Source organism: Myxocyprinus asiaticus, chromosome 34 (genome assembly GCF_019703515.2).
Source record: "Myxocyprinus asiaticus isolate MX2 ecotype Aquarium Trade chromosome 34, UBuf_Myxa_2, whole genome shotgun sequence".
In the NCBI taxonomy this organism is placed as follows: domain Eukaryota; kingdom Metazoa; phylum Chordata; class Actinopteri; order Cypriniformes; family Catostomidae; genus Myxocyprinus; species Myxocyprinus asiaticus.
Window position 1 is genome coordinate 43,196,308 of NC_059377.1, and position 14,815 is coordinate 43,211,122.

General features: G+C 34.2%; 1 protein-coding gene across 1 annotated transcript; it reads right to left on the minus strand.

The window, feature by feature from the left end:
* Nucleotides 1–179: 179 nt before the first annotated feature.
* On the minus strand, nucleotides 180–11,330 carry LOC127425105 (vacuolar protein sorting-associated protein 72 homolog). The gene is made up of 6 exons (XM_051670759.1): nucleotides 10,968–11,330; nucleotides 5,949–6,101; nucleotides 3,591–3,702; nucleotides 3,313–3,489; nucleotides 3,085–3,229; nucleotides 180–2,348 (listed from the first exon to the last, which is right to left on the minus strand). Exons 1-6 carry the CDS (start codon nucleotides 11,082–11,084, stop codon nucleotides 1,958–1,960), a joined length of 1,095 nt encoding a protein of 364 aa, XP_051526719.1. The 5' UTR covers nucleotides 11,085–11,330; the 3' UTR covers nucleotides 180–1,957.
* Nucleotides 11,331–14,815: the final 3,485 nt, after the last annotated feature.

Consider the following 14,815-nt stretch of genomic DNA (forward strand, 5'->3'; position numbering starts at 1 on the left):
CTCCTTTTCTTTTACCCTTTAAGCTCTGAAGGTGTTTCAGTGGCATATGCAAAATTAACAAAAAACAAAACAAAAAACAATGAGGGTCAAGTGTTTGGTATCATTGCAAAGAAAACTTTTCAAAAAATTTTATGAGGTAGATTCGGATACATTCTGAAACTCTCAGCCTAAGAAAATAAAAAACTTGAGCTACTTATTTTTCTTATTTGACATTATATATCTCTGGGTCTAAATAAGGTGGCTCCAAAAAACTGCTTTTGTTTTGTTCCCAATCATGCCAACTGCATATGAGAAACATTTTGTGTAGATATGACAAAACAATCAAAAGTTATAGCATTACAAATATAATTCCATAGAGTCCAAAAACATCTCTAAACAAATAAAACATAATAATTGTACATAAGAACTAATTACACATGCAAACACAACAATGACTAAAGGTTTGCATAGCATGCAGACATGATTTTAGTAATGAGATTTCACAGAATGAGTTTCATTCTGTGTCATTTGAGTCATCATTGAGTCTGTGTCATGTATTTGGCGCCATCTCCTGGTAGCCATATGTAACAGTCACAAATCACATGTCTTTCAGCCCAAATATGGATGATTTTTGCACCGATCTGAACCCAGTCTGACTGGTTTAGTGTTTCATGACTCTACATAATTTCCGATGACGTCATCTGATCCAGGAAAGCTAATGTGTTTTCAGCCAAATTGCAAGATGCCAGATAGCATCAATTATCTAATGATCTTTGCATCTGATTATCTTGTGCATGGGCTCGTATGAAAGATAATCACCTCCTTTAAGTAACAGTATGTGATATTTTATGTTCCGTTTACTTTCCGTGAATTTATAAGCGAAAATGCGTCATATGAGCAACAACTGTTCACATGAAACATAATTGTCAAAGACATATACTTAGCTATTACTCGCTATATTTTTTGTCTGTAAGTAAAACAAATGAGCTGGTTGTATTCTACTCTTTGAGATCTTTCCAACAACATATGACACATGGTTATTTGATGAGTCTGATGTTTTTACTTATTACAATAATATGTACAGTGCAATTTCTTTTATAAATTATCAAAATGTAACACTTCTGATTTATCTGCAAATTTCAAAGCACTTGTTCAGTTTTGGTCATAATGTCTACATGCACTGGAAAGTAGAGCTTCTAAGCTTTCAAATGATACCTATTTTGTGTTGCTCAAGATACATTTGGATTTGAAAATATATCTTGGGAGGAAAAAAAGTCAAAGATAAAAACTATTTTGATTTTGTTTTAGTTTTATTGCCATTCTGGATGGAAACCCCTATAAACCACAGTAAAAGGTAAGAAATCAGAAAGTGAAACAGAGCCAGTGCTGGTGAAGTCTTACAGTCTGTAGATAATAATAATATAAAAGTACAAATTTATTACAAACACAGTTCTGTGCTCCATCATGTACAGACGTGTGTTTCTGACCCGTTCAGACTCATTTGATTCATGAAGCTTTGAATAACGGTTGCAAATAAATGTGCTTCAGCTAAATATTACAGCTGCCTGTATCATACTGACATGACAGTGTCCATTCAGTCCAAACATTTTCTTAATCAGTATTTTTTTTTTTACTTTTTTTCCAATAAAATCTTCAAAACATGCCAAATATTTTTATCTTGTATTAAGCATAAACCTTAATAAATGCTGTTATTAACCAAGTTTTAATATATGTAATGCAACTGTTAAGCAATCTTGTTTAAAGGATGCTTAGATATTTTTTACAGGTAAACAAGACAAAAACACTGATTAAGATTCATGTATTTTTGCAGTGCAGCTGCTGTAAATGTTCCTGCTTTACTTGTTACACAACCTCGCTTTCAAACCTGAGCGATGTGCATTTAAACACATTCAAAACCACTCTAACATTCATCTGTCACTCAATATCACCTGCACATTTTAACAACATTTTATTGTGTCTAGGTGGTGACCACGCCCTGTTTGACGACGGCTTTCGGCCGAGAGCTCTTGGCGGATGAATCACTGTCGTTGTTTGTGCCGATGTTTTTGGAAGTGTTGGGGAAACCGTGCACCGCGATGTATTTCTGGTATGCCTCACGGATGATGCGGAACGCTCGAGCGTTTGCGTATGGGATGTCCGTGACAGGGTCGCGGTATAACGCGGGTTTGTGGGTAACGGGACACACTTCCTGAACAGGGCAGGGTGGGCTGGAGCGTGCTGACAGGGGGAAGGCGGAGTTAAACGCATCATCATCGCTGAACGTGATGTAAGTGCGAGAGCACAGAGACCCCGCCCCCTGCACAGAGGAAGAAGAAGTGGGCGTGGGTTGGGGCGTGTCCTGATCCAGCCTATTACAGGAGACACAAAGTGTAAAATGTTGTTAAATATTTAGATAATGGGTTTACATACTGTGGACTAATTGGTCTCCTTGTTCAGAAAACCCCCCAAATAAAAAAAAAAAAACTCACAAATAATATATGTTTAGAATCTTACGATAAACACAAAGTTTAAAAAATTCTTTGTTGTTGTCCTGAATTTGTAAGCATGTAATTCTGGTTCTGTTTGCTCTATCTCCCAGCAAAAAGTCTTATTTTATTCCACTAGATGGCAGCAAGTACTAAGAAAAATATTTTTTTCTCTCTCACAATCAGAAATGTAGGTGGCGCTCTAACGCATTTTAGTCCTCACAGATGTTCTCGTCCATAGACATTCAGTCTAATTTTCAGTTCAAGCACCACCCTCATTATTTCATTGAATATCTCGGCCTCTGAGTGGACTAGAAGCTCAATCTAAGTGCCATTAGAAAGCTGAGATCCTCCCCTTTGCTATGATGTATAACATTTGATCATCAATAGTCAAAAAACATCATTTTGTTATTATAAGTAGCGTAAATGCAGAACTGATGGTGTTCTATAAAAAGTTCAGATTCTAAGCTTTCAAATGATACCTCATATGCCTGACTTATGTATACGGAGACTTTAACGTTTTAAGCATAAACTTAGTTCGCGATACAGCACCCCCTCTTTGGACCCGCTGGCAGGTCCATAGAATTTAAGGGGATATGAGTGTACAGTGCTTATTTACCCCTCCACATCCACGTTCTCTTCTTTCATGTGTGAATCTGGCAGTAGAGGCATCAAAACTGAGTGATAACGAATTGTTGGACCTTCAAACCGTCTCTTCTTATGTACGTGCTTCTTCTTATCCGCTTCTAAACGCTCGTAGTTCTCTGAAACACACACATATACAGATCATTCTAATCTGAACTCTGTCTCATTATAATCTCAGAGACGTCTCAGTGAGTTCTCGTACCCAGTGATTGTATGTTAATCTCTGCGGTGAGTTTGGCTTCAGCGAGCAGCTCGTCTTGCGTCAGCACAAGTTTGTTTAGAGCACCTTTCCTCTTCCGCGGCGCCTCCAGCTTCCGCTGCAGACGTTCGTTTGTCTTACGTGTGTGTTCACTCGTGGACCTACGAACTGATTTACGGACTGAGACAGACAGAGAGAGAATCATTCATACTGTGATAGAAGATTTTGATTATTACTCAAATTGATTATTAAAGCAACACTTGTAAGTGTGTGTGTCTCACTCTCTACAAACTCCTGCAGCTCTTGAATGACGCGTCTCTCAGTTTTGGGTCGTTCAGTTTTCAGTTCTTCAGACACTCGCTTGACTTTGGGCTTAGAGACCTTCAGAGGTTCCTGAAACACACACACAAACACACACACACACACACACAGCACACACACACACACACACACACACACACACACACACACACACACACACACACACAAACGTTATTAGTTCAGATTCAAAAGTTTGGACACACTTAACTAAATGAATGTCCTTATGCTTAAATGCTTGAAGTTAGTTTTGTAGACAAAAATCTAAAGATGTCTTTATTGTGTTTATTTATTTCACTTTTTATTTAGATTTGTATATTTTTTTATGATTGCTTGTATTTCATTTTTCATTTAAATTTTTTATATGTACATTTGTATTTCTGTTTTTGTGCTTTTGCCAGATATCTTGGTTTTGCATTTACCGTGGGGTGAGGGGGACAATATTTTAGTGGCTTTGTGATGATACTGTTACGTTTGTATCGTTTGTATTCCACCAAAATATAAAATAAAAAACAATTGTTCACAAAAACAAAAAAACAAACGTTTTAATTGTATTATTATTATTTTTATTTTATTGTTATTATTGTTATATTTTTATTATGAGTTGGAGCAGATATTAAAGAAAACAATTATAAACAAATATAAATTGATGGAAATAACTATAAAAACATGCGTAAGTATGAATTTGAAAAACATTTAAGTTTATTAAATTTTTTTTATATATAAATGTATTTTTATTTTGCATTTATTTATTATTAATATTTGTATTTTATATTTCATTATTATTATTATTATTATGTATTATGATTTGGAGCAGATTTATTATGACACAGTTATGAGAAGAAAACCAAATTAATCCTTGTGCGACCTTCGGGACATTTTTGTCTTTTTCATTTTTGTTTTTTGTCTGTGTTAATGCCAACTGCATACATTTTTCCAAAGGTGTGTATTTTTGGGGGAATTTTGATATAATTATAATAATTTTCTTTATTTATCACACATTATACGTTTTGCACATATACAGTGAAATTCTTTTTTCACATATCCCAGCTAAGCTGGGGGTCAGAGTGCAGGGTCAGCCATGATATGGCACCCCTGGAGCAGTTAGGGTCAAGGGCCTTGCTCAAGGGCCCAGCAGTGGCATCTTGGTGGTGCTGGGGCTTGAACCCCCAACCTTTTGATCAGTAACCCAGAGCCTTAACCGCTCAGCCATCACTGCCCCGCCTATTTCAACCTCAGTTCCTATAATACATCTATAATACACTGTGTACACAAAATAGTCACACTCAGGACCTTCAGGACAAAAATGTCCCCATTGAAACCCATTAAAACTGCAATATTTGATCCTAGTGCCATTAAAGCATAAAATCATGAATTCTATGATATTATGCTTTCATTCTGGAGCCCTGACTTCAACATTTACATTATTAATATTTTCCACCAGATGGCGCCATTTTTCTCATGTTTAGCCTATGGAGCAAATACATGCTTTTCGCCTATTCTCTGTTTGCTGTATTATAGAGCACTGCAGGCCAACTGAATAAATGATGCAGATAAAATTGTGTGTGTGTGCTGGTATGGATGTCAGAATGTGTTATGTATGTGTGTATTAAGAAATTTGTGTGTGTGTGTGTGTGTAAAAACAACAGTGGCATTATATAAACAAACTAACAAAATCCTGAAAATGGATGAATATTTGGTAGTTATGATCAGGACTGATGTTGGTTAAAATAATTAACTAATTGAAAGTGGAAAATAATATGAATATATAATATTATTATGGCAGTTTTTTGACGTGGACATTTTTGTCCTCCAAGGACCTCTGTGTAACTTTTTTAAATTGATGCACAATGATTAAACAAATATAAATTGAAGAAAAGAAATATAAAAATGTGCCCAAGTATGAATTTGAAAAACATTTAAGTTGATTTATTTTAAATTTTCTATTTAGATTTATTTCTATTTTGCATTTATTTAATACAATATTATTATTATTATTTGTATTTTATATTTCATTCTTAAGAAGGAAGCAAATATAAAGGAAAGATATATGAAAATCCAGTCTATATCATAATTCTTTAAGTATGTGTTGGACCGGATATTGAAGCAATGATCAAGGCAGGGTTCAACGTAAAGGATTTTTTTCTGCTGGACCACTATATTCACTGTAACAATGTTCAGTTCACCACAGAAATCCAAATGTTTAAGTATGCAAGTGATAAAAACAAGAATAACAGTGCCATCAACTGGCCCGAAACTCACTCACACTGGATTTGTTTATCAAATTATCATCACTACATACGTTCAGTATATACACTGACCTTGTACGCTTTAGTGACGACACGGCTCTTTCTTCGTGGAGCGTCGTCTTCCTGGTCACTGTCGGGTTCATCTCCTTCATCGATGTCAAAATCACTGTCCACCTCATCTTCAGTGTCTGAGTGATCGCCTCTGTACTCGTCATCACCAGACTCCTGTAGAGATAATTAACTGATCATTCTGATACATCATGTTTATGGTCTTGTAAAACTCTGTGATGATGTGTTACAATGTAACATATAGAGAAGTGAATAGATGTACAGTTGATGTTCAAATCTATGAATGTTGTCAAATTCATGTGTTATAATGTTTAGTTTGATATATAAATGTCAATACTCCACATATCCTATAATATGAATCTTCCATATGTAGCCTTGCAAAACTCATTCACTTGTTATAATGTAAAGAGTACAGATGTTTAGTTATAGTTTTCATCTCGCTTTATTGAATCCTCATCATCTCTTATTATTATACATTGTGTTATGTACAATAATGTGACATGTGTAGATGGATATATAACATTATTACTCACATCATTGAATCCTCTACATCTAGTCTTATAAAGTGTAGTTTTATATATACAATAAACCTTAATTAACCATCATTTTACTATAGTAATATTGTAGTAACCATGACTGTAGTGGTTGATTTTGTAATTACTATAGTAAGTGTTAATTTTAGTAAGAATGTACACATATCACTGAATCCTCCATATGTAATCATATAGAACTCTAATGAGATGTGTAATGAGTTATGTATAGAAATGTAGTTTTATAGAGTTAATTACATCACTGAATCCTCCATATGTAATCATATAGAACTCTAATGAGATGTGTAATGAGTTATGTATAGAAATGTAGTTTATAGAATTAATTACATCACTGAATCCTCCATATGTAATCATATAGAACTCTAATGAGATGTGTAATGAGTTATGTATAGAAATGTAGTTTATAGAATTAATTACATCACTGAATCCTCCATATGTAATCATATAGAACTCTAATGAGATGTGTAATGAGTTATGTATAGAAATGTAGTTTTATAGAGTTAATTACATCACTGAATCCTCCATATGTAATCATATAGAACTCTAATGAGATGTGTAATGAGTTATGTATAGAAATGTAGTTTATAGAGTTAATTACATCACTGAATCCTCCATATGTTGTTTTGTATAACTCTAATGAGATGTGTAATGAGTTATGTATAGAAATGTAGTTTATAGAATTAATTACATCACTGAATCCTCCATATGTAATCATATAGAACTCTAATGAGATGTGTAATGAGTTATGTATAGAAATGTAGTTTATAGAATTAATTACATCACTGAATCCTCCATATGTAATCATATAGAACTCTAATGAGATGTGTAATGAGTTATGTATAGAAATGTAGTTTATAGAGTTAATTACATCACTGAATCCTCCATATGTAATCATATAGAACTCTAATGAGATGTGTAATGAGTTATGTATAGAAATGTAGTTTATAGAGTTAATTACATCACTGAATCCTCCATATGTAATCATATAGAACTCTAATGAGATGTGTAACGAGTTATGTATAGAAATGTAGTTTATAGAGTTAATTACATCACTGAATCCTCCATATGTAATCATATAGAACTCTAATGAGATGTGTAATGAGTTATGTATAGAAATGTAGTTTATAGAGTTAATTACATCACTGAATCCTCCATATGTAATCATATAGAACTCTAATGAGATGTGTAATGAGTTATGTATAGAAATGTAGTTTATAGAGTTAATTACATCACTGAATCCTCCATATGTTGTTTTGTAGAACTCTAATGAGATGTGTAATGAGTTATATATAGAAATGTAGTTTATAGAGTTAATTACATCACTGAATCCTCCATATGTAATCATATAGAACTCTAATGAGATGTGTAATGAGTTATGTATAGAAATGTAGTTTATAGAGTTAATTACATCACTGAATCCTCCATATGTAATCATATAGAACTCTAATGAGATGTGTAATGAGTTATGTATAGAAATGTAGTTTATAGAGTTAATTACATCACTGAATCCTCCATATGTTGTTTTGTAGAACTCTAATGAGATGTGTAATGAGTTATGTATAGAAATGTAGTTTATAGAATTAATTACATCACTGAATCCTCCATATGTAATCATATAGAACTCTAATGAGATGTGTAATGAGTTATGTATAGAAATGTAGTTTATAGAATTAATTACATCACTGAATCCTCCATATGTAATCATATAGAACTCTAATGAGATGTGTAATGAGTTATGTATAGAAATGTAGTTTATAGAGTTAATTACATCACTGAATCCTCCATATGTAATCATATAGAACTCTAATGAGATGTGTAATGAGTTATGTATAGAAATGTAGTTTATAGAGTTAATTACATCACTGAATCCTCCATATGTAATCATATAGAACTCTAATGAGATGTGTAACGAGTTATGTATAGAAATGTAGTTTATAGAGTTAATTACATCACTGAATCCTCCATATGTAATCATATAGAACTCTAATGAGATGTGTAACGAGTTATGTATAGAAATGTAGTTTATAGAGTTAATTACATCACTGAATCCTCCATATGTAATCATATAGAACTCTAATGAGATGTGTAATGAGTTATGTATAGAAATGTAGTTTTATAGAGTTTCTCACATCATTGAATTCTCCATATGTTGTTTTGTAGAACTCTAATGAGATGTGTAATGAGTTATGTATAGAAATGTAGTTTATAGGGTTAATCACATCACTGAATCATCCATATGTAATCATATAGGACTCTAATGAGATGTGTAACGAGTTATGTATAGAAATGTAGTTTATAGAATTACATCACTGAATCCTCCATATGTAATCATATAGAACTCTAATGAGATGTGTAATGAGTTATGTATAGAAATGTAGTTTATAGAGTTAATTACATCACTGAATCATCCATATGTAATCATATAGAACTCTAATGAGATGTGTAACGAGTTATGTATAGAAATGTAGTTTATAGAGTTAAATACATCACTGAATCCTCCATATGTAATCATATAGAACTCTAATGAGATGTGTAACGAGTTATGTATAGAAATGTAGTTTATAGAGTTAATTACATCACTGAATCCTCCATATGTAATCATATAGAACTCTAATGAGATGTGTAATGAGTTATGTATAGAAATGTAGTTTATAGAGTTAATTACATCACTGAATCCTCCATATGTAATCATATAGAACTCTAATGAGATGTGTAATGAGTTATGTATAGAAATGTAGTTTATAGAGTTAATTACATCACTGAATCCTCCATATGTTGTTTTGTAAAACTCTAATGAGATGTGTAATGAGTTATGTATAGAAATGTAGTTTATAGAAATAATTACATCACTGAATCCTCCATATGTAATCATATAGAACTCTAATGAGATGTGTAACGAGTTATGTATAGAAATGTAGTTTATAGAGTTAATTACATCACTGAATCCTCCATATGTTGTTTTGTAGAACTCTAATGAGATGTGTAATGAGTTATGTATAGAAATGTAGTTTATAGAATTAATTACATCACTGAATCCTCCATATGTAATCATATAGAACTCTAATGAGATGTGTAACGAGTTATGTATAGAAATGTAGTTTATAGAGTTAATTACATCACTGAATCCTCCATATGTAATCATATAGAACTCTAATGAGATGTGTAATGAGTTATGTATAGAAATTTAGTTTATAGAGTTAATTACATCACTGAATCCTCCATATGTAATCATATAGAACTCTAATGAGATGTGTAACGAGTTATGTATAGAAATGTAGTTTATAGAGTTAATTACATCACTGAATCCTCCATATGTAATCATATAGAACTCTAATGAGATGTGTAACGAGTTATGTATAGAAATGTAGTTTATAGAGTTAATTACATCACTGAATCCTCCATATGTTGTTTTGTAGAACTCTAATGAGATGTGTAATGAGTTATGTATAGAAATGTAGTTTATAGAATTAATTACATCACTGAATCCTCCATATGTAATCATATAGAACTCTAATGAGATGTGTAATGAGTTATGTATAGAAATTTAGTTTATAGAGTTAATTACATCACTGAATCATCCATATGTTGTTTTGTAGAACTCTAATGAGATGTGTAACGAGTTATGTATAGAAATGTAGTTTATAGAGTTAATTACATCACTGAATCCTCCATATATAGTCATATAGAACTCTAATGAGATGTGTAATGAGTTATGTATAGAAATTTAGTTTTATAGAGTTAATTACATCACTGAATCATCCATATGTTGTTTTGTAGAACTCTAATGAGATGTGTAACGAGTTATGTATAGAAATGTAGTTTATAGAGTTAATTACATCACTGAATCCTCCATATATAGTCATATAGAACTCTAATGAGATGTGTAATGAGTTATGTATAGAAATGTAGTTTTATAGAGTTTCTCACATCATTGAATCCTCCATATGTTGTTTTGTAGAACTCTAATGAGATGTGTAATGAGTTATATATAGAAATGTAGTTTATAGAGTTAATTACATCACTGAATCCTCCATATGTTGTTTTGTAGAACTCTAATGAGATGTGTAATGAGTTATGTATAGAAATGTAGTTTTATAGAGTTTCTCACATCATTGAATCCTCCATATGTTGTTTTGTAGAACTCTAATGAGATGTGTAATGAGTTATATATAGAAATGTAGTTTATAGAGTTAATTACATCACTGAATTCTCCATATGTTGTTTTGTAGAACTCTAATGAGATGTGTAATGAGTTATGTATAGAAATGTAGTTTTATAGAGTTTCTCACATCATTGAATCCTCCATATGTTGTTTTGTAGAACTCTAATGAGATGTGTAATGAGTTATGTATAGAAATGTAGTTTTATAGAGTTTCTCACATCATTGAATCCTCCATATGTTGTTTTGTAGAACTCTAATGAGATGTGTAATGAGTTATGTATAGAAATGTAGTTTTATAGAGTTTCTCACATCATTGAATCCTCCATATGTTGTTTTGTAGAACTCATCTTCTTCTTCGGCATCCAGTAGTTTAGACATGCGGTTCCCCGCAGTGCTGCGCTGCTCTCTAAAGTTCGCCAAACTCATTTTTACACTCAATAATTCAATTCAACTCTATGTAATCTTAGTTTATATATGCATATTTAACTCTCACGCTGAAATGACGCCTTTTTACCACGACGGACGTTAAATATGTCTACAAAAATACTTCGTAATTAAGTTCGGAGATATTAAAGGGAATAATTCACCTTCAAAATCATGTGTATAAATGAAAATAATGTAGAATGAGTAAACTCTGTATGAAAACATAGAACAGTCGCTTCCGGTGCAGGAGAACTCGCAGCTCAATACTGACACACGCTGGACTGGAGAAGCTACAACACACGCAACTCTTCTTCTTCGTCTTTTGTTTTTTTAAAAATTTTTATTAGCGGTTCGCATTCTTAGACAGTGCATTACCGCCATCTACTGTGTGTAATGGATCAGAGACTTTAACTCAGAAAAAAAATACAGGACACTGTATTTTAAAGATAATTTTGTAAAAATCCTAATAACGTTACAGATCTTTATTGTAAAGGGTTTAAACAATGTTTTCCATGCTTGTTCAATGAACCATAAACAATTAATGAACATGCACCTGTGGAACGGTCGTTGAGACACTAACAGCTTACAGACGGTAGGCAATTAAGGTCACAGTTATAAAAACGTAGGACACTAAAGAGACCTTTCTACTGACTCTGAAAAACACCAACAGAAAGACGCCCAGGGTCTCTGCTCATCTGCGTAAATGTGCCTTAGGCATGCTGCATGGAGGCATGAGGACTGCAGATGTGGCCAGGGCAATAAATTGCAGTGTCCATACTGTGAGATGTCTAAGACAGCACTACAGGGAGACAGGAAGGACAGCTGATCGTCCTCGCAGTGGCAGACCACGTGTAACAACACCTGCACAGGATCAGTACATCCGAATATCACACCAGCGGGACAGGTACAGGATGGCAACAACAACTGCCCGAGTTACACCAGGAACACACAGTCCCTCCATCAGTGCTCAGACTGTCCGCAATAGGCTGAGAGAGGCTGGACTGAGGACTTGTAGGCCTGTTGTAAGGCAGGTCCTTACCAGACATCACCAGCAACAACGTCGCCTATAAGCACAAACCCACCTTCGCTGGACCAGACAGGACTGGCAAAAAGTGCTCTTCACTGACGAGTCACGGTTTTGTCTCACCAGGGGTGATGGTCAGACTCTCTTATATCGTCAAAATAAAGAGCATTACACCGAGGCCTGTAATCTGGAGCGGGATCGATTTGGAGGTGGAGGGTCTGTCATGGTCTGGGGCGGTGTGTCACAGCATCATCGGACTGAGCTTGTTGTCATTGCAGGCAATCTCAACGCTGTGTGTTACAGGGAAGACATCCTCCTCCCTCATGTGGTACCCTTCCTGCAGGCTCATCCTGACATGACCCTCCAGCATGGCAATGCCACCAGCCATACTACTCGTTCTGTGTGTGATTTCCTGCAAGACAGGAATGCCATGGCCAGCGAAGAGCCCAGATCTCAATCCCATTGAGCACGTCTGGGACCTGTTGGATCGGAGGGTGAGGGCTAGGGCCATTCCCCCCAGAAATGTCCGGGAACTTGCAAGTGCCTTGGTGGAAGAGTGGGGTAACATCTCACAGCAAGAACTGGCAAATCTGGTGCAGTCCATGAGGAGGAGATGCACTGCAGTACTTAATGCAGCTGGTGGCCACACCAGATACTGACTGTTACTTTTGATTTTGACCCCCCCTTTGTTCAGGGACACATTATTCCATTTCTGTTAGTCACATGTCTGTGAAACTTGTTCAGTTTATGTCTTAGTTGCTGAATCTTTTTATGCTCATACAAATATTTACACATGTTAAGTTTGCTGAAAATAAAAGCAGTTGAAAGTGAGAGGATGTTTTGTTTTTTTGCTGAGTTTATTTTGGCTTCTCATTTTCATTCTTCTGTTTATAAATGTTATGCTTTTGAAAGAATTTTAAGATTAAGTTTTATAATATCCCATTGACACTGTTAGAGTATTGTCATATTTGCATACTGAATTGACTTGGTCTAACCTCTTTTACTGCTATTTCCATAGAGAATTTTTTTTCTATTTATTTTGCATATACTATCAATGTCCCTCACTCTCACTTTCTCTCTCTCTCTATCTATGTTTAAGTTTATAACGGCTGCAGTGAATGAGGGTGATGGTGCTTTTATAAAACAGAGTTATAAAGATTAATTATAAAGATAGGTCTACAGTTACTTTACATTTAAAGAAATGAAGTAGATAATGAGCTAGTCATAATGCTGATAAGACAAGTAATCAAATAATGGTACCTGTCTGGTGGATATATTTATAATGAAATATATAGTATTACGAATGGGTGGTGGCATAGTGGGCTAAAGCACAGAACTGGTAAGCAGGTTGCTGGTTTGATCCCCACAGCCATCACCATTGTGTCCTTAAGGAAGGCACTTAACTCCAGGTTGTTCAAGGGGGACTGTCCCTGTAATAAGGGCACTGTAAGTCACTTTGGATAAAAGCGTCTGATAAATGTTAAATAATTCTTGTTTTTTTCTTAACTTTTATGTAAGAAAATTGATGAGATAAATTACTCTCTATTGTCTAAAGGGTTAACTTTAAATAAAATGGGCTGTGCCTATTATTATCTACAATATTATTAGTATTTTATTTGAGATTACTTGTAAAATAATTAATTTAAAGTCCTCATAAGGATAGCCACACCAACATGTGTGTGTGTGTGTGTGTGTGTGTCTGTGTTTGTGTGTGTGTAAATGAATGTGTGCATGAGTGTGTGTGTGTGTTTGTGTGTATTAATGTGTGTATGTGTGTAAATGTGTATGTGTGTGTTTGTGTGTAGGTGTGTTTTTGTGTGTGTGAGTGTGTCTGTGTTTGTATGTGTGTGTGTGTTTGTGTGTGTGTGTGTGTGTGTGTGTGTGTGTGAGTGTGTCTGTGTTTGTATGTGTGTGTGTGTGTGTGTGTGTGAGTGTGTGTGTGTGTAAATGTGTGTGAGTGTGTTTAAATGTGTGTGTGTGAGAGTGCGTGTGTGTAAATGTGTGTGTGTGTGAGTGTGTGTGTAAATGTGTGTGTGTAAATGTGCGTGTGTGTGTGTGTAAACGTGTGTGTGTGTGAGTGCGTGTGTGAGTGAGTGTATGTAAATGTATGTGTGTAAATGTGTGTGTGTAAATATGTGTGTGTGTGTGTGTGTCAGATTAATACTGTGAGTCATTGAAGCGAAATTGTTCAGGATTTTGTGTAAATGCAAAAGCTGCGAGTGACCCAGAATCTCTTCATTCACACACGATTGCACTGCAGCAGTTTATTTTCCAAATTGGAGAACAACAGAAAAACAAGAAAGTACACTAATAAAGTATTATCTGTAGAACAAAAAAGAATATTTATCAAAAAGTGTTTGAAGAAAGTGGATGTTATCTCACCTCTCTCACATGTATTTCTTAATAAAATATTCTAAAGTCTGAATTTTAGTGCAGTACGTCTGATATAGTCTAAAAATACAATCTCTCATCTCTAGTTTGACTTTGATCACACTTCTACTTCAATCTTTTTGTACTAGACCAATTATTTTGGTCAGCTCATTTAGAAATGCGCATATATAAATGATTAACACATTAATATGCAATTAGACAAGCAGTAATGCATGGTATATGCAGCACTTTTTTGCAGATTTAGACAGACCAATCACAGTAAAGAGGGCAGGTCAGGGCTCTATATAAAGGGAAGTTCTTCTCCTGATAGTTTGAGTCA